This window comes from Dendrobates tinctorius, unplaced genomic scaffold (genome assembly GCF_039654945.1).
Source record: "Dendrobates tinctorius isolate UK_male_01 unplaced genomic scaffold, ASM3965494v1 ptg000173l, whole genome shotgun sequence".
In the NCBI taxonomy this organism is placed as follows: Eukaryota; Metazoa; Chordata; class Amphibia; order Anura; family Dendrobatidae; genus Dendrobates; species Dendrobates tinctorius.
In genome coordinates this window covers 8,678,264-8,704,452 of record NW_027361840.1, presented here as the reverse complement: position 1 = coordinate 8,704,452, position 26,189 = coordinate 8,678,264, and the positions used below count along the sequence as shown (strand labels likewise).

At 54.7% G+C, this 26,189-nt stretch overlaps 1 protein-coding gene across 7 annotated transcripts in view; it reads right to left on the bottom strand.

The window, feature by feature from the left end:
• The window catches only part of KIF9 (kinesin family member 9), a 50,776-nt gene that overhangs the window by 18,996 nt on the left and 5,591 nt on the right, over window positions 1–26,189 (bottom strand). For 2 of the 7 annotated variants that reach the window (XM_073551168.1, XM_073551169.1), the window contains exons 2-6: window positions 24,360–24,421; window positions 1,278–1,382; window positions 1,041–1,206; window positions 831–937; window positions 16–240 (exon numbers count right to left, since the gene is read on the bottom strand). In XM_073551168.1, coding sequence (XP_073407269.1) covers window positions 16–240; window positions 831–937; window positions 1,041–1,206; window positions 1,278–1,382; window positions 24,360–24,410 — 654 coding nt within the window. In that variant the 5' untranslated portion in view covers window positions 24,411–24,421. Of the gene's footprint in view, window positions 1–15; window positions 241–830; window positions 938–1,040; window positions 1,207–1,277; window positions 1,383–2,058; window positions 2,133–5,827; window positions 5,926–15,198; window positions 15,297–24,359; window positions 24,422–26,189 lie in introns of those variants that run through there. The other 5 variants (XM_073551171.1, XM_073551167.1, XM_073551166.1 and 2 more) reach the window with 5 other exon arrangements.

The window sequence follows — 26,189 nt, the reverse complement described above, 5'->3', positions numbered from 1 at the left end:
ACCATGGCGTTTCACCTCAAACAGCAGGTTCAGGGCGTGCTCTTCGTCTGCAGCGTGATGGAGTGAGAGCCCTTTCACAGACACCCCCTGGGGCTCGTCCACTATGGTCATCTGTGTGCCGGAGGCTGAGACGTCCGGCATGGTGGACAGGAGGTCAAACAGCGTCTCGTTGTAGATCTCCAAGTACGAGATCCTCACAGTCACTGTGCGATCACTCTGCTCATCGATCTCTTTAAACACCTGCAGGATGGAGAAAAAAATAAAAAACAAATCTGAACTGAGAAAAGTAAGTTAATGTGTATGCACAATGTAAGTGCATATTAACACATGACCATTAACCAGAGAAAACAAAAAGCAAAAAACACAAATATCCTGAACTAAAAGTAAAAAATATACTGCAAATAATGCATAAAGGTAATAATAATAATAAGGGTATTTAGTAAACATAATTTTGATCAAAATAATGAACAAGCCATTGTTTAAATACTAGAGTAGGGACTGTCCCACAAGGGTTGCCGTGACGTGGCGGGATGGCTTGTTCATTATTTTGATCAAAATTATGTTTACTAAATACCCTTATTATTATTATTACCTTTATGCATTATTTGCAGTATATTTTTTACTTTTAGTTCAGGATATTTGTGTTTTTTACCTGCAGGATGGAGGCAGAATAACGTCAGGCCGGGTGAAAGGACCTCGACATTATCATCTCCAGTCACATCCAAAGCTGCGTTCACAAAGCTGCTCACTACCTGCTGTGCAGCTCTTGATGTGACTGGAGTGTGACAGGAGATTACAGTCAGAACTGCCCGCACCCCCGGGATCAGTACCTGCTGCAGTGCTCTGGGTATGACGCCGCGGTTCTTGTAGTTCTCTGTAGCGCCGGTGACGGTGTACGTCTTTCCGGCTCCTGTCTGTCCATAGCACATGATTGTACCTAGAGAAACACAGCACAGTCACTGACGGGCAAAGAAAGACTGAAATTAAAGGGTTAAGACAGTCACCAATATCCCTGTATACATTGCTGGCACACCGCTCACCGTTGTAGCCTTGTAACCCTCGTGTTACCACAGACTTGGCCACACCATCGTACACCGTGGCCTGGGACGCATCGTGAAGGACTCCGTCCACTTTGAATGACCAATCATATCGCTTGTTATTGACCACGCCGAATTTATCATCCTTCCGAAGGTGAATGTCAACGGCCTGACGGAGACAAGACATCCATTATAGGAGGCCAGAACCGAGACCTCCCCAGCACTGATCACCCCCCTCACCTTATTATCAGCATCCAGAATGATCACGTCCTGAGCAAAATGTGGAGTGGGACGGAAACGGACGAATACTTGTACATCACTGCTGCCGGCACTCATCTCGCTGCCCTGCAAGACCGAACAACGTACATTACACTGATCCTGCATTATACTCCAGAGCTGCACTCACTATTCTGCTGGTGCAGTCACTGTGTACATACATTACATTACTGATCCTGAGTCACATCCTGTATTATACTCCAGAGCTGCACTCACTATTCTGCTGGGGCAGTCACTGTGTACATACATTACTAATCCTGAGATACATCCTGTATTATACCCCAGAGCTGCACTCACTATTCTGCTGGTGCAGTCACTGTGTACATACATTACATTACTGATCCTGAGTCACATCCTGTATTATACTCCAGAGCTGCACTCACTATTCTGCTGGTGCAGTCACTATGTACATACAGTACATTACTAATCCTGAGTAACATCCTGTTCCAGAGCTGCACTCACTATTCTGCTGGTGCAGTCACTGTGTACATACATTGCTGATCCTGAGTTACCTCCTGATTTATACCCCAGAGCTGCACTCACTATTCTGCTGGTGCAGTCGCTGTGTACATACATTACTGATCCTGAGTTACATCCTGTATCTCTTTTATTATAAAAATATCAAAACACAATACATAATACATAAGACAGACAAAAACAACATTCCAGAAATCAAAAACCACGATACATGAACTAAAATAAACCACACCGACATACAAAAACTTGTGCAGATATGCTAGCTTACGACAGTCCATCTCTGAAGAACATAGTGCAGCGTCTACAGGCTTTGCAGCCTGAGGGACCCCCAGCAGGAACCTCCTAAAAAAAAGAAAACAAACAAAAATCTATTCCTTCACATTCAACCCCATTCACACCTTCACTCATGCTCCCATTCATTCCTATATACTGGATTTAAAGCAGGAAAGTAAACACTTTTCCTGGCCCACTGCCTTAAACAAAAAAAAAACAGCCATCTTGGCAGACCCTCAACTACTTCCCCTCAACACAGCAAGAAACCCCCCCCCCTTTTTTTTTTTATCTTTTTATATTTTTTTTATTTATTTATTTATTTTTATTTTTTTTTCCCTCCCTTTCCATCACCAACACCACAGGTCCACAAGTTCGTAGCCTTTTCCACACCTAGGTCCATGAAAGTTTATGGCCTCAGAGAAAAAAAAAAAAAAAAAAAAAATACAGCACTCCAGGGTCCAAGAAAGTTTATGGCCCGTCTTTACGTTTCATATTTCACATGGTCCTTGGTGTAGTTCCCAGGCCATCTTCCTTCTCATCTTCGGCCCTTGATTTTTCAGGGTCCTTTCCAGGGTCCAAAATTCCCCCCCCCCCAACAAGAAACCCCCACCCAACCTGACTGTACCCCTTCCCCCTTTCATAACTATAATATATACATTTTAAAAGCACCATCCTAACAACATACATACAATACTACATATGCACATACACAAAAGGAACATACTACACTTGTAATGCACCTAAGATACGACCTGCTTATATAACCAGTGATAATATTACCCAAACAATCAGTATTAACCACATTTCCAAAAACCTTGCCACAGGCCCAAGTTTGGTGCCTGCAAGCCCAATATCCATTAAATTTCATGCTTCCAAAACAAAAAGCTAAAGTGACATGCACCAGCCCAACACCAGGAAAGGAGTTCTGGAGGCCCCATCCCTCACTAACACATTCACCCTGTCCCTCAACAACTAAGACTGTCCCTACTTCTGTCCCTAAAGAAACTGTCCCTATCTGTCCCTACCTGCCCCTACTCTACCTAACTTATCATAACTAACTCTCTATCTGTCCCTCAGTGCCTGTCCCTCCCTGTCCCTATCTGCCCCTACTTCTGTCCCAAACACACCCAGTGAAACTTATGCTGTCACTACCCTCATTCACACGGAGCTAGCTCTCCCTTGAGTGAGTTTTTAAAAGGAGAGGCCTCTCCAAAGCCAAGAGGCCTTCCTCACACCCAACCTTTAGAACTCCAAAGAACAGACCTTCACCAGGTCACCCAAGATGTTTCCTACCACCTCATCCCTTGGGAGGGTTTTTTTCCGCGTCGAAACTAGGCACCGTGCATTCCAAGTGTAGAACCTAACCACTACACTGACTAGGAATAAAGTGCACGGGTCCCGGCCACCCAGGGATCTGAACGCTCCATAGGCCCACTCAGCGTAGGAGAGGGACGCCAGCCGTTGCCAACGTATGGAAGCACCCACCCTGTTGTAAACCTCTGCATTAAAGGGACAATGAAGCAGGAAGTGCTCCATGCTTTCCAGCACGTCGCCACATTCCTCACGGGGACAACCCCGATCATCAGCTTTCCTGCACTTCAAGTTATCCTTTACATACAGCCTCCCGTGGAAGCAACGCCAGGTCAAGTCCCAAAACTTCATGGGGATCCGCTTAGAATTTAAAAGCCCCAGCCCGACCTCCAGATCCCGGCCTGGGCAATCCTTAAGGGCCAGGGGCTTCTGGAAATGGGTCAACAGGACCCTCCTGTCAAGGCATTGCCTCGACATGGTCCTGATTTCCTACATTCCCAGACCCCACCGGCGGATCACCTTCAGAACCGGGGTAGCGTAAGCCGGGAGATGCCCATGAGGTGTGCGTAGGTCCTTCACCTGCCCTCCTGTCTCCCATTCCTGGAAGAAAGGCCAAAGCCAACCCTTGCAGGAGACTACCCACGGAGGAGCCCTCTCTAGCCAGAGGTTGGAGATGTTAGTATTAAGAAAGGTGTTTACTAGAAACACCACCGGGTTGACCATACCCAACCCGCCTAGTCTCCTCGTACGGTATGTAACCTCCCTCTTGATTAGGTTAAGCCTATTCCCCCATAACAATTGGAAGAACAGGCTATAGACCCGTGTCCAGAGAGGTTCCGGCAAGATGCACACACTGCACAGGTATATCAATAAAGGTAGCAGAAAGCCTTTAGCCAGGGCAACCCTTTCCCTCAAGGTTAAAGACCAACCCTTCCATTGGTCCACCTTTTGGGCGGCGATCTTAAGTCTGCCCTCCCAATTTTGCTGGGGGTAATCCCCGGGGCCAAATTCGATGCCTAGAATTTTGGCGGTGGCCTGGGGCCCTGGAAGGGTGTCCGGGAGATCAAACCTGGGATCTCCCCCTCCCAGCCAGAGACTTTCACACTTATCCCGGTTGATCATGGACCCGGATGCCTCCGAGTAGCGCACTACCTCCGACATGACCCAATCCGCCTTCCCTCTCGAGGACACGAAAAGGGAAACATCATCGGCGTACGCCACCACCCTCAGAGAGGACCTAGAGCCCGCCTGGTCCATCCCGACTCCCGCCAACGGTCCACGATCTACCCTCCTTAGGAAGGGATCGATCGCGAACGCGTATAAAAGCGGGCTCAGCGGACAGCCCTGACGGACCCCAGAACCCACCTCAAAAGGGCGACCTGACCAACCGTTCACCAGCGGAAAAGTCTCAGCCCCTTGGTACAAGATCTCTAACCATTTTACAAACCTCCCAGGCAGACCATACCTCAAAAGGACAGACCAGAGGTACTCGTGGTTGACCCGGTCAAAGGCCTTCGCTTGATCTAATGACAGCAAGTACCCCTTCCAGTGACCTGCCCTACCCTGCTCCACTGCCTCTCGGACACAGCACTAAAAGTACTGCGGCCTGGAACAGAGCAATGCTGGGCCCCTGAAAGGAGCCGGGGTGCAAACTTCACCAGCCGATTAAACAGCACCTTGGCCAGAACCTTCCGGTCCGTATCGAGAAGCGCTATGGGACGCCAATTCTCGATACGGGACGGATCCTTACCCTTTGACAGAATAATGAGGGCTGACTTCCTCATTGAGTCGGGAAGAGTGCCCGAGAAGAGACACTCATTAAATACCCCTGTCAAGAGGGGGACCAAGGAGTCCCTAAAAGTCTTATAGAACTCGGATGTTAAGCCATCCGGACCTGGCGATTTCTTGGGCCAAAGCCCATCAATGGCCAGTCTCACTTCCTCTTCCCTGATTTCTTCTGCCAAAACACCAAGAGAGGGATCACCCCCTGGCTCAGGGACGGTTTCAGCCAGGAAAGCCGACATCCCGTCCCGATCCAGATCTTTCTTCTCCAAGAGGTGTGAGTAGAAGGATCTGACCACCTCCAGGATCCCTGATTTGGATCTGTTCAGGGACCCCGTACTGTCGATCAGTCCTGTTACCATCTTACAATTCACTGACATCTTACAGTTTCTGTAAGGGTCGGGCGAGCGGTACTTCCCGAAGTCCCTCTCAAAAACCAAAGATGTGTGCCTATCATACTGACACCTCTTGAGTAAAGATTTCACTCTGGAGATTTCCTCACGGTCACCTCCAGTCGAGACAAGCTGCTCGAGTTTCCTCCCCAGAGCCTGATACAAGCGGTGCCTGTTCAGACTTCTGAGGCTCGAGAGCTGACGGAAGAACCCCGCCACCCGCTTTTTGAAGATCTCCCACCACTCTGACTTACTACTACAGAGATCCAACAGCGGTACCTGGCTCTGAAGAAAGTCCTCGAAGGATTGTCTCACCTCCGCTTCTTCCAGCAGGGACGAATTGAGCTTCCACAGCCCTCTTCCCATCCGAGGAGTCTCTGCAACATTCAGAGAAAACAAAATTAAACAGTGGTCGGAGAACTCCACCTCAACGGCGGACACAGCAGAAAAGATGGCGTCCTCCTTCAAAAAAAACCTGTCTATTCTAGACCTACTGCTACCCCTATGGTAGGTGAAACCCCCGTGACCTGGGGTGTGCCGGATGTGGACATCCACCAGGCGAGCTTCACTGGCTATGCTATTCAACGCGACACTATCATAAGCCAGGCGATCTCCGGGACCCCCCCGGTCACGGGACCTCGTAATGGTGTTGAAGTCTCCACCGAAGACCACCTGCCGGCTCGTAAAAAGAAAGGGCTTGATCCTCAGGAAGAGACATTTGCGGTCCCACTTGGATTGTGGGCCGTAGATGTTGATGAGCCGGAGCTCTTGTCCCCTCATGAAGACATCTAGGATCAGGCACCTCCCCATTTCCAACTCAGTAACCCGTCGGCATTCAACAGCTGCAGTCTTAAAAAGGACTGCCACCCCGCTATACGGCTCGGCCGCAAGAGACCAGTATGAGGGCCCGCACCTCCACTCCCTCCGTGCTTTATAGATGGCCCCCATGTCTGTTAGTCTGGTCTCTTGCAAGAATAAAATTTCTGCCTCAATCCGGGAGAAAAAATCAAAGGCCGTGAAGCGAGCCGCATCTGACTTTATGCTGGCAACATTAATAGATGCCAGCGTCAACGGGGCGAGTTCCGCCATCATGGGTGATCAAGTTGGATGGCCAACTTCTTACCACTGCTATCACCTCCACCTGGGGAGGGGTCGGACACCTTCCTTTTCAGGGAAGCTCCCGTTGTGTCCATCCCACCCCCCCCGGTGTCCTCGCCCCCGGGTTCCAGGTCTGTCCCCCCCCCAGGAGGAACACTGCCCCCTGAGGGACGGACCCCACCATCCCCCGAAGGACCCTCCGGTGGTACCCTTGGCCCAGCATCCTCGTCTTGCGGCCCATCATCCGAGCCTCCGAGGACGCTGAACCTGTTGGAGAGATCAATCAGAGGGGGGTCAGCGGGCCCTTCCGTGCGCACCCTGGTGGTCGGGGGCGGGGGAGATTTTGAAGGCTTGCCAGCCTTCTTCCCCCCCGATTTGTTACGATTGGCACGTTTGCTTTTGCCACCCGCTGCTGTAGGCTGCTCCTGGACCTCCTCATCAACACTTTCATACTGTGAGGACCTGTCCGAGTCAGCCGCTTTATCCTCCCTCTCCATCCTCCTGATCTCACCACACTCTCCCTCAGGACCTCAGAGGCTTTTGCCACGGGCCTGGAGGGAGGAGCAGGCATCGACCCGGTTCCCCGAGACTTTACCTGCCCCCCACCCCCATGGCGTTTTTCTTGCCTCCGCACGTACGCGGGGCCCCTCACCTTGGCATTGCCCTTCCTCACCGGTCCCTCAGCCCCTTCCCCTCCGCCACCACCTGCCACAGCTGCAGGAGCGCCGCCAGAGGTTTCTCCCTCACGGACTCCTCCCGCCGGGCCTGGAGCGGCATTAGAAAAGGAGCGAGGGCAGCGGCTGCGAGGGTGACCTAGGTCACCACACAGGTGACACCGAATGTCTTTACACGAGGCGGCCAGATGACCTACCCCACCACACAAGGCACATTTCTGTACCTTGCAGCTAGCGCTGAAGTGAGTGGGGTCGCCGCACTTGTGGCAGACCTTCGGCTGCCCCTGGTAGAAGACCAGGATCCTGTCCCTTCCCAGGAACGCCGAGGAAGGGATGTGGGTGACCGTGCCGCCGGAAACCTTCAATTTAACCATGAAGGTCCAGCCCCCCGACCAGATGCCGAATTCGTCCCTGTTCTTTTTGGGGACCTCGGTGACTTCCCCGTAACGGGAAAGCTACATCATAATGTCCACGCCGGCAAGTGACTCGTTACAAGTGACCACGGTCACTCGCTTGACGGAATTTTGGCGAGACACCGCTTGCGCAACGAAGTCTCGCCATCCGGGCTCTTCCTGCACCAGCTCATAGTTAGACCAGAAGAGCTCAAGCCCCTCTGGCCGCACAAAGCTGACGTCGAAGAAGCGAGACGCCGAAGGATGTATCAGGGCAAAGATGTCATTCGCCCCAAAGCCCATCTTAAGGAGGAGCTCCACCACCTTGCTCCTAGGTGGACCAGCTTCACTGCCCCCCCACCTAAGACGGACCACATTCCTCCTTTGCGGCCCCTGCCCGGCTGTGGGGAGAGACCAAACAGTCCCTCCCTCCCTTTGGTTTTGGAAGGCAGCAAGGCCGTGTCTCTCTATCCAGAAAGACAAGTCCACTGTCCCCCCCTCTACCACTATCGACCTTTCTCCTTTTTTGAGAGCCTCCAGGAAACGGTGGTGCAAAGTGCCGTCCCTGGAGCCCGGAGGCGAGAAGACCCCCCCAGGACCACCCCGACCCCCAGCCGCGGCCCCTGCATAATTGCGTTGGGGTCTCGCGGCCGGAGTGGCAGACGGGCCAGCCCTCCCACCACCACTTGTGCCAGCACCCTCATTCGTCCTCCCATTCACTCTTATTATTTGCATTCACTCCAGCACTTTCATCCACATTCACAGTAGCACTCACTCCCTCATCCATGTCACTCATATCACCATTCACTTCAGCAAACATCTCCTCAAATATGTCCACTCCGCTTTCGTACTCACTCTCACTCGCACAATTGGTGAACATAGCAACATTATTTACATTTTTTACATTATTTACATTTCCTGAACCAGTGCAGTTCCTCTCTTTGCCTGCTGGGGGCCCTGAGCTCTCTTGCTGGGAGCTACTCCAGCTCCTGTCCAGGAGCGCCGCTGCCCCTTTAAATGCCTCAGTGCTGATGACATCATGCACTCTGCCCTGGCTGGGCCTAGGAGCAGCAGCAGCTCCTGGTTTCAGCTCCATTTTTTTTTCTTTTCCTGAGTTTTCCTTGCTCTGGGCAGGGACGGCCACTGGCACCGCTCCCTGCCCTGCACTTTTCTTCACCCCCGCCGCCGGCTTGCCAGGGAGCGCCAGAGTCCCCGCAGCCTCAGATGAAGGTAGGTGGGACGGGGACCTCGACAACTCCCCGCCAGCTTTTGGGGGCAGCACATCATTACTTGGAAGGGTGGATGGGACAGAGGGCAGTGGGCCCGCCGTGGCCACGCCCCCCCCCACCGGTCGCAGCCACCCCAGGCAGAGCCGCGGCCCCTTGCGAGGCCACGGCCCCCCCAGGTGACGCGAGCACAGAGGGCGGAGCCGCGACCGCCGAGGCCACGCCCCCCCACCAGTCACAGCCACCACGGGAAGAGCAGCGACCCCTTGCGAGGCCACGCCCCCCCAGGTGACGCAGACGCAGCGGGTGGGACGACGGCCGAGGAGGACACGCCCCCCCCGCACGCCGCAGCCTTTGCAGGCCGGGCAACACTCGGGGAGGCCACGCCCCCCTCACAGACCACCGCCGCCACCCTATGCCCACCACTTGAGACAGGCAAGGCCGGCCACTCCCCCTCGTCGCCCAGCGGCGGTGGAGCCCCATGCACGGACCCCTTTTTGGGTCGACGTGCCGGAGACCCCGCTCTCACCACAGGCGCCGACATGGGAGCGACCAGCACTTTGCATCGCCTCAGCTGCTGCTTGATGTTCTGTTCGCCCTTCCTAGGCTTCTGGACCCCCACTAGCGATCCAGACTTAGCGGATCCGTACGTGGGGGGTCCAGAAGCCCCAGCACTCGCCGCCGGAGGTGCGGCCCTGGCTGTACCAACTTTACCTGGTGCCAGGCCAGCCCCCCCTGCCACCGAGGGCTGAGCCCGGACACCACCACCACAACCAGCACCGACCTCCATGTCGCTGCCCTGGTCTGAACTGTCACCAGATGCGACAGTCAGGTCACAACAGTCTCTCCCCGCTCCCTCGCTGCAGACCCACCACAGGGCCCGAGCCGGGGTGGGTAGCGGGTTCCACACAGCGGGACAGAGGGGCCCCGGGAAGAGGAGCAAAAACTAGTTGTTCCTCCACGCCTTCAGAGGCCTTACGCCTGCGCCTCCTGTTTCTCCTCTTCCCGGTTGCCTCATCCTCTGGGCAGACTTCATACCCAAACAACAGCGTGCCAAACCGTGCTGGGGATTCCGTCTGCCGTACTTGTTTAAGGATGAGGCAGCCCCCCTCAGAACTACTCCCGCTCCCTCCATCCTCCCCCTCGCTCCCGCTTTCCTCCGCGTTACTGGAGTCCAGCGGGAGAGCCACCTGCTCGGGGGCTATCCCACTGTATGTTACCTGGCTCACGCTGGTGTCCGCCAGGTCTTCAGGTGGAGGCGGCCCGGGTGTGGTGTGGGCGCCATCTTGCTCTTCCTCCTCCTCGCTTTCCTCCACCTGGATGGGGACTCCTGACCCCCCAGGAGACCCACCGGCCATGGCCCTGAACCGGTCCTCGTTTTGAAGCTTTTCCTGGAAGGGGCCGCTGCCGGCCATGATGGTACTTCGCCGGTCCTCCAGGGCCCGAATCTCCCCTTTCAGCCGCTTGACCGTGGCGGTGACCTCCGCTCTCTTTGAGGCAGGGAGCCTGTTTTTACTGATGACCCGGGCTCCCTCCAACTCCCCCCGGAGTCTCCTGAGCTGCTTGCCGGCCTCCTCGTACTCGGAGAGGTGGGCATGAATGCGGGAGGCATAGGTGGTAGCTGGCTCTCCCGCAACCTTGGAGCCCCAGATGTTAAGGGGGGGCCCCGCCTCACCTCTGCCGGCTGCTGCACCTCCGGGGGAAGGGCCCGCCACAGCCTTCACTTCGGGGGTCCCGGACCCTGGAGCCTTGCGGCCCCCTGGGGTCCGCTTTTTCCCCATCCCTGGGACTGTCTGGCTGTGCCTTGGGCCTCCTGGTGATGGATGAGGCCCCCCACCCCCAGCTGGCTTGCCGGAGGGTGGGAGCCAGGGGCACAGCCCCGGCGCTCAGTCCCAGGGAGAGTCCTCTTTCCTGGGAAGGGGGCAGATGGAAAGTCCTTGCAGGAAAAAAAACCTCCCTTCCCAGGAGCTTAGCAAAACCCCAGCCTGCAGAGCTCAGCCCAGACGCTCCTCCTCTTCCTGGGCGTGCCCAGAGCTGCACTCACTGTGTACATACATACATTACTGATCCTGAGTTACATCCTGTATTATACCCCAGAGCTGCACTCACTATTCTGCTGGTGCAGTCACTGTGTACATACATTACTGATCCTGAGTTACCTCCTGTATTATACCCCAGAGCTGAACTCACTATTCTGCTGGTGCAGTTACTGTGTACATACATTACTGATCCTGAGTTACCTCCTGTATTATACCCCAGAGCTGCACTCACTATTCTGCTGGTGCAGTCACTGTGTACATACATTACATTACTGATCCTGAGTTACATCCTGTATTATACCCCAGAGCTGCACTCACTATTCTGCTGGTGCAGTCACTGTGTACATATATTACATTACTGATCCTGAGTTACATCCTGTATCTCTTTTATTATAAAAATATCAAAAACACAATACATAATACATAAGACAGACAAAAACAACATTCCAGAACTAAAAAACAAGACAAAACCATACAGAAACATACAACGCCTGTGCAAAACTTGCAATGTCCTTTGTGGTCCTCAAGCTTTCCAGCTTGGAAGGCCCCCAGCAGGAACTCTCCAACAACACTATACAATTTAAAAAATAAAAAACCCCAGATATAATCCATTCATCCTCATGCATACCCGTTCACACCCCATTCACATTTCCCATCCATACCTATATACAAATAACTAAAGAAATACTTCCGGCCCATACTGCCTCAAAACTAGCTTTAGCCATTAACTTGGCAAAAAGAACCGCCACCGAGCTTACCACCCCTATCCTTTTTTTTTTTTTTTTTTAATTTTTTTTATTATATATTTTTTTTTTTTATAATTTTTTTTTTATTTAATTTTTCCCCCCCCACCTTTTTTCCTCACCACAGGCCCATATACGTCCATGGCCTATCACTCCACAAGGTCCATAAAAGTTCGTGGCCTTATCACATCTACTTGAGGAGCACGAAAGTTTTATGCCCCTCAAGAAAAAAAACCCTCCACCATTTGCCTCCGATGTGCTCCAGCATGCCTTTTTCCTCCATGGTCCATCTCCACTTGCCACTTCCCTTTGACTTGGGGTCCTTTGGTTTTTTTCACTCTCACCTCCCCCATTCACCCCCCTCCCAACCTCACTATACCCTCCCATGCCCTCTAACTAAAAGAAAATAATAACACATACACATAACATACAATACAATATAACACATAATACACCAATTAAATATAATGTTATAACATCCTATTCATCATTACTAAATACACCATACCCTTCAAAACTTTTCTTACAGGCCCAAGTTCAGTGCCTGCAAGCCCAATATCCATCAATGCTCTATGTTTCCAAAACAAAAGACTAGAGTGGCATGCTTTAGCCCTCCACCAGGAAAAGGAGTTCTCGAGGCCCCGTCCCTCACTAACTCATTCACCCTGTCCCTCAACAACTAAGACTGTCCCTGCTTCTGTCCCTAAAGAAACTGTCCCTATCTGTCCCTTCCTGTCCCTACTCTACCTAACTCATCATAACTAACTCTCTATCTGTCCCTCAGTGCCTGTCCCTCCCTGTCCCTATCTGCCTCTACTTCTGTCCCTAACACACCCAGTGAAACTTATGCTATCCCTACCCTCATTCACACGGAGCTAGCTCTCCCTTGAGTGCGTTTTTAAAAGGAGAGGCCTCTTCAAAGCCAAGAGGCCTTCCTCACACCCAACCTTTCAAACTCCAAAGAACGGACCTTCACCAGGTCACCCAAGATGTTTCCTACCACCTCATCCCTTGGGAGGGTTTTTTTCCGCGTCGAAACTAGGCACCGTGCATTCCAAGTGTAGAACCTAACCACTACACTGACTAGGAATAAAGTGCACGGGTCCCGGCCACCCAGGGATCTGAATGCTCCATAGGCCCACTCAGGGTAGGAGAGGGACGCCAGCCGCGGCCAACGTATGGAAGCACCCACCCTGTTGTACACCTCTGCATTAAAGGGACACTGAAGCAGGTAGTGCTCCATGCTTTCCAGCACGTCGCCACACTCCTCACGGGGACAACCCCGATCATCGGATTTCCTGCACTTCAAGTTATCCTTTACATACAGCCTCCCGTGGAAGCAACGCCAGGTCAAGTCCCAAAACTTCATGGGGATCCGCTTAGAATTTAAAAGCCCCAGCCCGACCTCCAGATCCTGGCCTGGGCAATCCTTAAGGGCCAGGGGCTTCTGGAAATGGGTCAACAGGACCCTCCTGTCAAGGCATTGCCTCGACATGGTCCTGATTTCCCACATTCCCAGACCCCACCGGCGGATCACCTTCAGAACTGGGGTAGCGTAAGCCGGGAGATGCCCATGAGGTGTGCGTAGGTCCTTCACCTGCCCTCCTGTCTCCCATTCCTGGAAGAAAGGCCAAAGCCAACCCTTGCAGGAGACTACCCACGGAGGAGCCCTCTCTAGCCAGAGGTTGGAGATGTTAGTCTTAAGAAAGGTGTTTACTAGAAACACCACCGGGTTGACCATACCCAACCCGCCTAGTCTCCTCGTACGGTATGTAACCTCCCTCTTGATTAGGTTAAGCCTATTCCCCCATAACAATTGGAAGAACAGGCTATAGACCCGTGTCCAGAGAGGTTCCGGCAAGATGCACACACTGCCCAGGTATATTAATAAAGGCAGCAGAAAGCCTTTAGCCAGGGCAACCCATTCCCTCAGGGTTAAAGACCAACCCTTCCATTGGTCCACCTTTTGGGCGGCGATCTTAAGTCTGCCCTCCCAATTTTGCTGGGGGTAATCCCCGGGGCCAAAATCGATGCCTAGAATTTTGGCGGTGGCCTGGGGCCCTGGAAGGGTGCCCGGGAGACCAAACCTGGGATCTCCCCCTCCCAGCCAGAGACTTTCACACTTATCCCGGTTGATCATGGACCCGGATGCCTCCGAGTAGCGCACTACCTCCGACATGACCCAATCCGCCTCCCCTCTCGAGGACACGAAAAGGGAAACATCATCGGCATACGCCACCACCCTCAGAGAGGACCCAGAGCCCGCCTGGTCCATCCCGACTCCCGCCAACGGTCCACGATCTACCCTCCTTAGGAAGGGATCGATTGCGAACACATATAAAAGCGGGCTCAGCGGACAGCCCTGACGGACCCCAGAACCCACCTCAAAAGGGCGACCTGACCAACCGTTCACCAGCGGAAAAGTCTCAGCCCCTTGGTACAAGACCTCTAACCATTTTACAAACCTCCCAGGCAGACCATACCTCAAAAGGACGGACCAGAGGTACTCGTGGTTGACCCGGTCAAAAGCTTTCGCTTGATCTAATGACAGCAGGTACCCCTTCCAGTGACCTGCCCTACCCTGCTCCACTGCCTCTCGGACACCGAGCACAGCACTAAAAGTACTGCGGCCTGGAACAGAGCAATGCTGGGCCCCTGAAAGGAGCCGGGGTGCAAACTTCACCAGCCGATTAAACAGCACCTTGGCCAGAACCTTCCGGTCCGTATCGAGAAGCGCTATGGGACGCCAATTCTCGATACGGGACGGATCCTTACCCTTTGACAGAATAATGAGGGCTGACTTCCTCATTGAGTCGGGAAGAGTGCCCGAGGAGAGACACTCATTAAATACCCCTGTCAAGAGGGGGACCAAGGAGTCCCTAAAAGTCTTATAGAACTCGGATGTTAAGCCATCCGGACCTGGCGATTTCTTGGGCCGAAGCCCATCAATGGCCAGTCTCACTTCCTCTTCCCTGATTTCTTCTGCCAAAACACCAAGAGAGGGATCACCCCCTGGCTCAGGGATGGTTTCAGCCAGGAAAGCCGACATCCTGTCCCGATCCAGATCTTTCTTCTCCAAGAGGTGTGAGTAGAAGGATCTGACCACCTCCAGGATCCCTGATTTGGATCTGTTCAGGGACCCCGTACTGTCGATCAGTCCTGTCACCATCTTACAATTCACTGACATCTTACAGTTTCTGTAAGGGTCGGGTGAGCGGTACTTCCCGAAGTCCCTCTCAAAAACTAAAGATGTGTGTCTATCATACTGACACCTCTTGAGCAAAGATTTCACTCTGGAGATTTCCTCACGGTCACCTCCAGTCGAGACAAGCTGCTCGAGTTTCCTCCCCAGGGCCTGGTACAAGCGGTGCCTGTTCAGACTCCTGAGGCTCGAGAGCTGACGGAAGAACCCCGCCACCCGCTTTTTGAAGATCTCCCACCACTCTGACTTACTACTACAGAGATCCAACAGCGGTACCTGGCTCTGAAGAAAATCCTTGAAGGATTGTCTCATCTCCGCTTCTTCCAGCAGGGACGAATTGAGCTTCCACAGCCCTCTTCCCATCCGATGAGTCTCTGAAACATTCAGAGAAAAGAAAATTAGACAGTGATCGGAGAACTCCACCTCAACGGCGGACACAGCAGAAAAGATGGCGTCCTCCTTCAAAAAAAACCTGTCTATTCTAGACCTACTGCTACCCCTATGGTAGGTGAAACCCCCGTGACCTGGGGTGTGCCGGATGTGGACATCCACCAGGCGAGCTTCACTGGCTATGCTATTCAACGCGACGCTATTATAAGCCAGGCGATCTCCGGGACCCCCCGGTCACGGGACCTCGTAATGGTGTTAAAGTCACCACCGAAGACCACCTGCCGGCTCGTAAAAAGAAAGGGCTTGATCCTCAGGAAGAGACATTTGCGGTCCCACTTGGATTGTGGGCCGTAGATGTTGATGAGCCGGAGCTCTTGTCCCCTCATGAAGACATCTAGGATCAGGCACCTCCCCATTTCCAACTCAGTAACCCGTCGGCATTCAACAGCTGCAGTCTTAAAAAGGACTGCCACCCCGCTATACGGCTCGGCCGCAAGAGACCAGTATGAGGGCCCGCACCTCCACTCCCTCCGTGCTTTATAGATGGCCCCCATGTCTGTTAGTCTGGTCTCTTGCAAGAATAAAATTTCTGCCTCAATCCGGGAGAAAAAAATCAAAGGCCGTGAAGCGAGCCGCATCTGACTTAATGCTGGCGACATTAATGGACGCCAGCGTCAACGGGGCGAGTTCAGCCATCATGGGTGATCGAGCTGGATGGCCAGTTTCTTCCCTGCCCCGCTATCACCTCCACCTGGGGAGGGGTCAGACACCTTCCTTTTCAGGGAAGCTCCCGACGTGTCCATCCCACCCCCCCCGGTGTCCTCGCCCCCGGGTTCCAGGTCTGTCCCCCCCTCAGGAGGAACAGTGCCCCCTGAGGGACGGACTCCGCCATCCCCTGAAGGACCCTCCGGTGTTGCCCCCGGCCCAGCACCCTCGTCTGGCGGCTCATCATCTGAACCTCCGAGGGCGCTGAACCGGTTGGAGAGTCTGATCAGAGGGGGGTCAGCGGGACCTTCCGTGTGCACCCTGGTGATCGGGGGCGGGGGAGACTTTGAAGGCTTGTCAGCTTTCTTCCCCCCCGTTTTGCGCTTGGTACGCCTGGTTTTGCCACCTGATGCTGTAGGCTGCTCTCTGACATCCTCGTCGACACTTTCATAACGAGAGGAGTCGTCTGAGTCAGCCGCTTTCTCCTCTCTCTCCATCCTCCTGATCTCCTCACTCACCGCTCTCTCCCCCAGGGCCTCAGAGGCTTTGGCCACGGGCCTGGAGGGAGGAGCAGGCATCACCCTGGTTGCCCGAGGCTCCACCTGTCCCCTACCTCCCTGACGCTTTTCCTGCCTCCGCTGGTACGCGGGGCCCCTTGCAGCATTGCCCTTCCTCACTGGCCCCTCAGCCCTTCCTCCTCCGCCACCACCTGTCACAGCAGAAGAAGCGCCACCGGGGGTTGCCCCCCCACGGTCTCCCCCCACCGGGCCTGCGGCGGCATTAGAGAAAGAGCGAGGGCAGCGGCTGAGAGGGTGACCTAGGTCACCACACAGGTGGCACCGAATATCCTTACACAAGGCGGCCAGGTGACCTACCCCACCACACAACGCGCACTTCTGCACCTTGCAGTTGGCGCTGAAGTGGGTGGGGTCGCCGCACTTGTGGCAGACCTTCGGTTGCCCCTGGTAGAAGACCAGGATCCTGTCCCTTCCCAGGAATGCCGAGGAAGGGATGTGGGTGACCGTGCCGCCGGAAACCTTCAATTTAACCATAAAGGTCCAGCCTCCCGACCAGATGCCGAATTCGTCCCTGTTCTTTTTTGGGACCTCGGTGACCTCCCCGTAACGGGAAAGCCACGTCATGATGTCCACGCCTGCGAGTGACTCGTTACATGTAACCACGGTCACTCGCTTGACGGAATTTTGGCGAGACACCGCTTGAGCCATGAAGTCTCGCCATCCGGGCTCTTCTCGCACCAGCTCGTAATTCGACCAGAAGAGCTCAAGCCCCTCTGGCCGCACGAAGCTGACGTCGAAGAAGCGGGATGCCGAAGGATGTATCAGGGCAAAGATGTCATTTGCCCCGAAGCCCATCCTAAGGAGGAGCTCCACCACCTTACTCCTAGGTGGACCAGCTTCACTGCCCCCCCACCTAAGACGGACCACATTCCTTCTTGGCGGCCCCTGCCCGGCTGTGGGGAGAGACCAAACAGTCCCTCCCTCCCTTTGATTTTGGAAGGCGGCAAGGCCGTGTCTCTCTATCCAGAAAGACAAGTCCACTGTCCTCCCCTCTACCACTATCGACCTTTCTCCCCTTTTGAGAGCCTCCAGGAAACAGCGGTGCGAAACGCCGTCCCTGGAGCCCGGAGGCGAGGAGACCCCCCCAGGACCACCCCGACCCCCAGCCGCGGTCCCCGCATAATTGCGTTGAGGTCTCGCGGCCGGAGGGGCAGACGGGCCAGCCCTCCCACCACTACCACCACTTGTGCCAGCACCCTCATTCGTCCTCCCAGTCACTCTCCCATTCACTCTTTTATTATTTGCATTCACCCCAGCATTCACTCCAGCACACTCACCCACATTCACAGTAGCACTCACTCCCTCATCCATGTCACTCATATCACCATTCACTTCAGCAAACATCTCCTCAAATATGTCCACTCCGCTTTCGTACTCACTCTCACTCTCACAATTGGTGAACACAGCAACAATATTTACATTATTTACATTTCCTGAACTAGTGCAGTTTCTCTCTTTGCCTGCTGGGGGCCCTGAGCTCTCTTGCTGGGAGCTACTCCAGCTCCTGTCCAGGAGCGCTGCTGCCCCTTTAAATGCCTCAGTGCTGATGACATCATGCACTCTGCCCTGGCTGGGCCTAGGAGCAGCAGCAGCTCCTGGTTTCAGCTCCGTTTTTTTTTCTTTTGTTGAGTTTTCATTGCTCTGGGCAGGGACGGCCACTGGCACCGCTCCCTGCCCTGCACTTTTCTTCACCCCCGCCGCCGGCTTGCCAGGGAGCGCCAGAGTCCCCGCACCCTCAGATGAAGGTAGGTGGGCCGGGGACCTCGACAACTCCCCGCCAGCTTTTGGGGGCAGCACATCATTACTTGGAAGGGTGGGTGGGACAGAGGGCAGTGGGCCCGCCGTGGCCACGCCTCCCCCGCCAGTCGCAGCCACCCCAGGCAGAGCCGCGGCCCCTTGCGAGGCCACGTCCCCCCCGGGTGACGCGAGCACAGCGGGAGGAGCCGTGACCGCCGAGGCCACGCCCCCCGCCAGTCACAGCCACCACGGGCAGAACAGCGACCCCTTGCGAAGCCACGCCCCCCCGGGTGACGCAGACGCAGCGGGTGGGACGACGGCCGAGGAGGACATGCCCCCCCCCGCACGCCGCAGCCTTTGCAGGCCGGGCAACACTCAGGGAGGCCACGCCCCCCTCACGGACCACCGCCGCCACCCTATGCCCACCACTTGAGACAGGCAAGGCCGGCCACTCCCCCTCGTCGCCCAGCTGTGGCGGAGCCCCCTGCACGGACCCCTTTTTGGGTCGACGTGCCGGAGACCCCGCTCTCACCACAGGCGCCGACATGGGAGCGACCAGCACTTTGCACCGCCTTAGCTGCTGCTTGATGTTCTGTTCGCCCTTCCTTGGCTTCTGGACCCCCACTAGCGATCCAGACTTAGCGGATCCGTACGTGGGGGGGTCCAGAAGCCCCAGCACTCGCCGCCGGAGGTGCGGCCCTGGCTGTACCAACTTTACCTGGTGCCAGGCCAGCCCCCCCTGCCACTGAGGGCTGAGCCCGGACACCACCACCACAACCAGCACCGACCTCCATGTCGCTGCCCTGGTCTGAACTGTCACCAGATGCGAGTCAGGTCACAACAGTCATCTCTCTCCCCGCTCCCTCGCTGCGGACCCACCACAGGGCCCGAGCCGGGGTGGGTAGCGGGTTCCACACAGCGGGACAGAGGGGCTCCGGGAAGAGGAGCAAAAACCAGTTGTTCCTCCACGCCTTCAGAGGCCTTACGCCTGCGCCTCCTGTTTCTCCTCCTCCCGGTTGCCTCATCCTCCTGGCAGACCTCATACCCAAACAACAGCGTGCCAAACCGTGCTGGGGATTCAGTCTGCCGTACTTGTTTAAGGATGAGGCAGCCCCCCTCAGAACTACTCCCGCTCCCTCCATCCTCCCCCTCGCTCCCGCTTTCCTCCGCGTTACTGGAGTCCAGCGGGAGGGCCACCTGCTCGGGGGCTATCCCGCTGCATGTTACCTGGCTCACGCTGGTGTTCGCCAGGTCTTCAGGTGGAGGTGGCCCGGATGTGGTGTGGGCGCCATCTTGCTCTTCCTCCTCCTCGCTTTCCTCCACCTGGACGGGGACTCCTGACCCCCCAGGAGACCCACCGGCCATGGCCCTGAACCGGTCCTCGTTCTGCAGCTTCTCCTGGAAGGGGCCGCTGCCGGCCATGATGGTACTTCGCCGGTCCTCCAGGGCCCGAATCTCCCCTTTCAGCCGCTTGACTGTGGCGGTGACCTCCGCTCTCTTTGAGGCAGGGAGACTGTTTTTACTGATGACCCGGGCTCCCTCCAACTCCCCCCGGAGTCTCCTGAGCTGCTTGCCGGCCTCCTCGTACTCGGAGAGGTGGGCATGAATGCGGGAGGCGTAGGTGGTAGCCGGCTCTCCCACAACCTTGGAGCCCCAGATGTTAAGGGGAGGCCCCGCCTCCCCTCTGCCGGCTGCTGCATTTCCGGGGGAAGGGCCCGCCACAGCCTTCACTTCAGGGGTCCCGGACCCTGGAGCCTTGCGGCCCCCTGGGGTCCGCTTTTTCCCCATCCCTGGGACTGTCTGGCTGTGCCTTGGGCCTCCTGGTGGTGGATGAGTCCCCCCACCCCCAGCTGGCTTGCCGGAGGGTGGGAGCCAGGGGCACAGCCCCGGCGCTCAGTCCCAGGTAGAGTCCTCTTTCCTGGGAAGGGGGCAGATGGAAAGTCCTTGCAGGGAAAAAAAAACCTCCCTTCCCAGGAGCTTAGCAAAACCCCAGCCTGCAGAGGCTCAGCTGCGACGCTCCTCCTCTTCCTGGGCGTGCCCAGAGCTGCACTCACTGTGTACATACATACATTACTGATCCTGAGTTACCTCCTGTATCTCTTTTATTATAAAAATATCAAAACACAATACATAATACATAAGACAGACAAAAACAACATTCCAGAAATCAAAAACCACGATACATGAACTAAAATAAACCACACCGACATACAAAAACTTGTGCAGATATGCTAGCTTACGACAGTCCATCTCTGAAGGACATAGTGCAGTGTCTCCAGGCTTTGCAGCCTGAGGGACCCCCAGCAGGAACCTCCAAAAAAAAAGAAAACAAACAAAAATCCATTCCTTCACATTCAACCCCATTCACACCTTCACTCATGCTCCCATTCATTCCTATATACTGGATTTAAAACAGGAAAGTAAACACTTTTTCTGGCCCACTGCCTTAAACAGAAAAAACAGCCATCTTGGCAGACCCTCAACTACTTCCCCTCAACACAGCAAGAAACCCCCCCCCCTTTTTTTTTATATATATATATTTTTTTTTTTTTTTTTATTTATTTATTTTTTCCCACCACCACACCACAGGTCCACAAGTTCGTAGCCTTTTCCACACCTAGGTCCATGAAAGTTTATGGCCTCAGAAAAAAAACAACAGCACCTCAGGGTCCAGGAAAGTTTATGGCCCGCCTCTACATTTCCTTATATATTTCACATGCTCCTTGGTGTAGTTCCCAGGCCATCTTCCTTCTGATCTTCGGCCCTTGATTTCTCAGGGTCCATTCCAGGGTCCAAACTTCCCCCTCCCTCCCGCAAGAAACCCCCACCCAACCTGACTGTACCCCTTCCCCCTTTCCTAACTATAATATATACATTTTTTTAAAAGCACCATCCTAACGACATACATACAATACTGCATACATGTACAGATACACAAAAAGCACATACTACACTTGTTATACACCTAAGATACGACCTGCTATAACCAGTGATAATATTACCCAAACAATAAGTATTAACCACATTTCCAAAAACCTTGCCACAGGCCCAAGTTTGGTGCCTGCAAGCCCAATATCCATTAAATTTCATGCTTCCAAAACAAAAAGCTAAAGTGACATGCACCGGCCCAACACCAGGAAAGGAGTTCTGGAGGCCCCATCCCTCACTAACACATTCACCCTGTCCCTCAACAACTAAGACTGTCCCTACTTCTGTCCCTAAAGAAACTGTCCCTATCTGTCCCTACCTGCCCCTACTCTACCTACCTTATCATAACTAACTCTCTATCTGTCCCTCAGTGCCTGTCCCTCCCTGTCCCTATCTGCCCCTAATTCTGTCCCTAACACCCAGTGAAACTTATGCTATCCCTACCCTCATTCACACGGAGCTAGCTCTCCCTTGAGTGCGTTTCTAAAAGGAGAGGCCCCTCCAAAGCCAAGAGGCCTTCCTCACACCCAACCTTTCGAACTCCAAAGAACGGACCTTCACCAGGTCACCCAAGATGTTTCCTACCACCTCATCCCTCGGGAGGGTTTTTTTCCGCGTCGAAACTAGGCACCGTGCATTCCAAGTGTAGAACCTAACCAATACACTGACTAGGAATAAAGTGCACGGGTCCCGGCCACCCAGGGATCTGAACGCTCCATAGGCCCACTCGGCATAGGAGAGGGACGCCAGCCGCGGCCAGCGTATGGAAGCACCCACCCTGTTGTAAACCTCTGCATTAAAGGGACAATGAAGCAGGAAGTGCTCCATGCTTTCCAGCACGTCGCCACACTCCTCACGGGGACAACCCCGATCATCGGATTTCCTGCACTTCAAGTTATCCTTTACATACAGCCTCCCGTGGAAGCAGCGCCAGGTCAAGTCCCAAAACTTCATGGGGATCCGCTTAGAATTTAAAAGCCCCAGCCCGACCTCCAGATCCCGGCCTGGGCAATCCTTAAGGGCCAGGGGCTTCTGGAAATGGGTCAACAGGACCCTCCTGTCAAGACACTGCCTCGACATGGTCCTGATTTCCCACATTCCCAGACCCCACCGGCGGATCACCTTCAGAACCGGGGTAGCGTAAGCCGGGAGATGCCTATGAGGTGTGCGTAGGTCCTTCACCTGCCCTCCTGTCTCCCATTCCTGGAAGAAAGGCCAAAGCCAACCCTTGCAGGAGACTACCCACGGAGGAGCCCTCTCTAGCCAGAGGTTGGAGATGTTAGTCTTAAGAAAGGTGTTTACTAGAAACACCACCGGGTTGACCATACCCAACCCGCCTAGTCTCCTCGTACGGTATGTAACCTCCCTCTTGATTAGGTTAAGCCTATTCCCCCATAACAATTGGAAGAACAGGCTATAGACCCGTGTCCAGAGAGGTTCCGGCAAGATGCACACACTGCCCAAGTATATTAATAAAGGTAGCAGAAAGCCTTTAGCCAGGGCAACCCTTTCCCTCAGGGTTAAAGACCAACCCTTCCATTGGTCCACCTTTTGGGCGGCGATCTTAAGTCTGCCCTCCCAATTTTGCTGGGGGTAATCCCCGGGGCCAAATTCGATGCCTAGAATTTTGGCGGTGGCCTGGGGCCCTGGAAGGGTGTCCGGGAGATCAAACCTGGGATCTCCCCCTCCCAGCCAGAGACTTTCACACTTATCCCGGTTGATCATGGACCCGGATGCCTCCGAGTAGCGCACTACCTCCGACATGACCCAATCCGCCTCCCTTCTCGAGGACACGAAAAGGGAAACATCATCGGCATACGCCACCACCCTCAGAGAGGACCCAGAGCCCGCCTGGTCCATCCCGACTCCCGCCAACGGTCCACGATCTACCCTCCTTAGGAAGGGATCGATCGCGAACACGTATACAAGCGGGCTCAGCGGACAGCCCTGACGGACCCCAGAACCCACCTCAAAAGGGCGACCTGACCAACCGTTCACCAGCGGAAAAGTCTCAGCCCCTTGGTACAAGATCTCTAACCATTTTACAAACCTCCCAGGCAGACCATACCTCAAAAGGACGGACCAGAGGTACTCGTGGTTGACCCGGTCAAAGGCTTTCGCTTGATCTAATGACAGCAAGTACCCCCTCCAGTGACCTGCCCTACCCTGCTCCACTGCCTCTCGGACACCGAGCACAGCACTAAAAGTACTGCGGCCCGGAACAGAGCAATGCTGGGCCCCTGAAAGGAGCCGGGGTGCAAACTTCACCAGCCGATTAAACAGCACCTTGGCCAGAACCTTCCGGTCCGTATCGAGAAGCGCTATGGGACGCCAATTCTCGATACGGGACAGATCCTTACCCTTTGACAGAATAATGAGGGCTGACTTCCTCATTGAGTCGGGAAGAGTGCCCGAGGAGAGACACTCATTAAATACCCCTGTCAAGAGGGGGACCAAGGAGTCCCTAAAAGTCTTATAGAACTCGGATGTTAAGCAATCCGGACCTGGCGATTTCTTGGGCCGAAGCCCATCAATGGCCAGTCTCACTTCCTCTTCCCTGATTTCCTCTGCCAAAACACCAATAGAGGGATCACCCCCTGGCTCAGGGACGGTTTCAGCCAGGAAAGCCGACATCCTGTCCCGATCCAGATCCTTCTTTTCCAAGAGGTGTGAGCAGAAGGATCTGACCACCTCCAGGATCCCTGATTTGGATCTGTTCAGGGACCCCGTACTGTCGATCAGTCCTGTCACCATCTTACAATTCACTGACATCTTACAGTTTCTGTAAGGGTCGGGTGAGCGGTACTTCCCGAAGTCCCTCTCAAAAACTAAAGATGTGTGTCTATCATACTGACACCTCTTGAGCAAAGATTTCACTCTGGAGATTTCCTCACGGTCACCTCCAGTCGAGACAAGCTGCTCGAGTTTCCTCCCCAGGGCCTGGTACAAGCGGTGCCTGTTCAGACTCCTGAGGCTCGAGAGCTGACGGAAGAACCCCGCCACCCACTTTTTGAAGATCTCCCACCACTCTGACTTACTACTACAGAGATCCAACAGCGGTACCTGGCTCTGAAGAAAATCCTCGAAGGATTGTCTCACCTCCGCTTCTTCCAGCAGGGACGAATTGAGCTTCCACAGCCCTCTTCCCATCCGATGAGTCTCTGCAACATTCAGAGAAAAGAAAATTAGACAGTGATCGGAGAACTCCACCTCAACGGCGGACACAGCAGAAAAGATGGCGTCCTCCTTCAAAAAAAACCTGTCTATTCTAGACCTACAGCTACCCCTATGGTAGGTGAAACCTCCGTGACCTGGGGTGTGCCGGATGTGGACATCCACCAGGCGAGCTTCGCTGGCTATGCTATTCAACGTGACGCTATCATAAGCCAGGCGATCTCCGGGACCCCCCCGGTCACGGGACCTCGTAATGGTGTTGAAGTCCCCACCGAAGACCACCTGCCGGCTCGTAAAAAGAAAGGGCTTGATCCTCAGGAAGAGACATTTGCGGTCCCACTTGGACTGCGGGCCGTAGATGTTGATGAGCCGGAGCTCTTGTCCCCTCATGAAGACATCTAGGATCATGCACCTCCCCATTTCCAATTCAGTAACCCGTCGGCATTCAACAGCTGCAGTCTTAAAAAGGACTGCCACCCCGCTATACGGCTCGGCCGCAAGAGACCAGTATGAGGGCCCGCACCTCCACTCCCTCCGTGCTTTATAGATGGCCCCCATGTCTGTTAGTCTGGTCTCTTGCAAGAATAAAATTTCTGCCTCAATCCGGGAGAAAAAATCAAAGGCCGTGAAGTGAGCCGCATCTGACTTTATGCTGGCAACATTAATAGATGCCAGCGTCAACGGGGCGGGTTCCGCCATCATGGGTGATCAAGTTGGATGGCCAACTTCTTACCACTGCTATCACCTCCACCTGGGGAGGGGTCGGACACCTTCCTTTTCAGGGAAGCTCCCGTTGTGTCCATCCCACCCCCCCGGTGTCCTCGCCCCCGGGTTCCAGGTCTGTCCCCCCCCCAGGAGGAACACTGCCCCCTGAGGGACGGACCCCACCATCCCCCGAAGGACTCTCCGGTGGTACCCCCGGCCCAGCATCCTCGTCTTGCGGCCCATCATCCGAGCCTCCGAGGACGCTGAACCGGTTGGAGAGATCAATCAGAGGGGGGGTCAGCGGGCCCTTCCGTGCGCACCCTGGTGGTCGGGGGCGGGGGAGATTTTGAAGGCTTGCCAGCCTTCTTCCCCCCCGATTTGTTACGATTGGCACGTTTACTTTTGCCACCCGCTGCTGTAGGCTGCTCCTGGACCTCCTCATCAACACTTTCATACTGTGAGGACCCGTCCAAGTCAGCCGCTTTATCCTCCCTCTCCATCCTCCTGATCTCCTCTCTCACCACACTCTCCCTCAGGACCTCAGAGGCTTTTGCCACGGGCCTGGAGGGAGGAGCAGGCATCGACCCGGTTGCCCGAGACTTCACCTGCCCCCCACCCCCATGGCGTTTTTCTTGCCTCCGCACATACGCGGGGCCCCTCACCTTGGCATTGCCCTTCCTCACCGGTCCCTCAGCCCCTTCCCCTCCGCCACCACCTGCCACAGCTGCAGGAGCACCGCCAGAGGTTTCTCCCTCACGGACTCCTCCCGCCGGGCCTGCAGCGGCATTAGAAAAGGAGCGAGGGCAGCGGCTGAGAGGGTGACCTAGGTCACCACACAGGTGACACCGAATGTCTTTACACGAGGCGGCCAGATGACCTACCCCACCACACAAGGCACATTTCTGTACCTTGCAGCTAGCGCTGAAGTGAGTGGGGTCGCCGCACTTGTGGCGAAGAAGACCAGGATCCTGTCCCTTCCCAGGAACGCCGAGGAAGGGATGTGGGTGACCGTGCCGCCGGAAACCTTCAGTTTAACCATGAAGGTCCAGC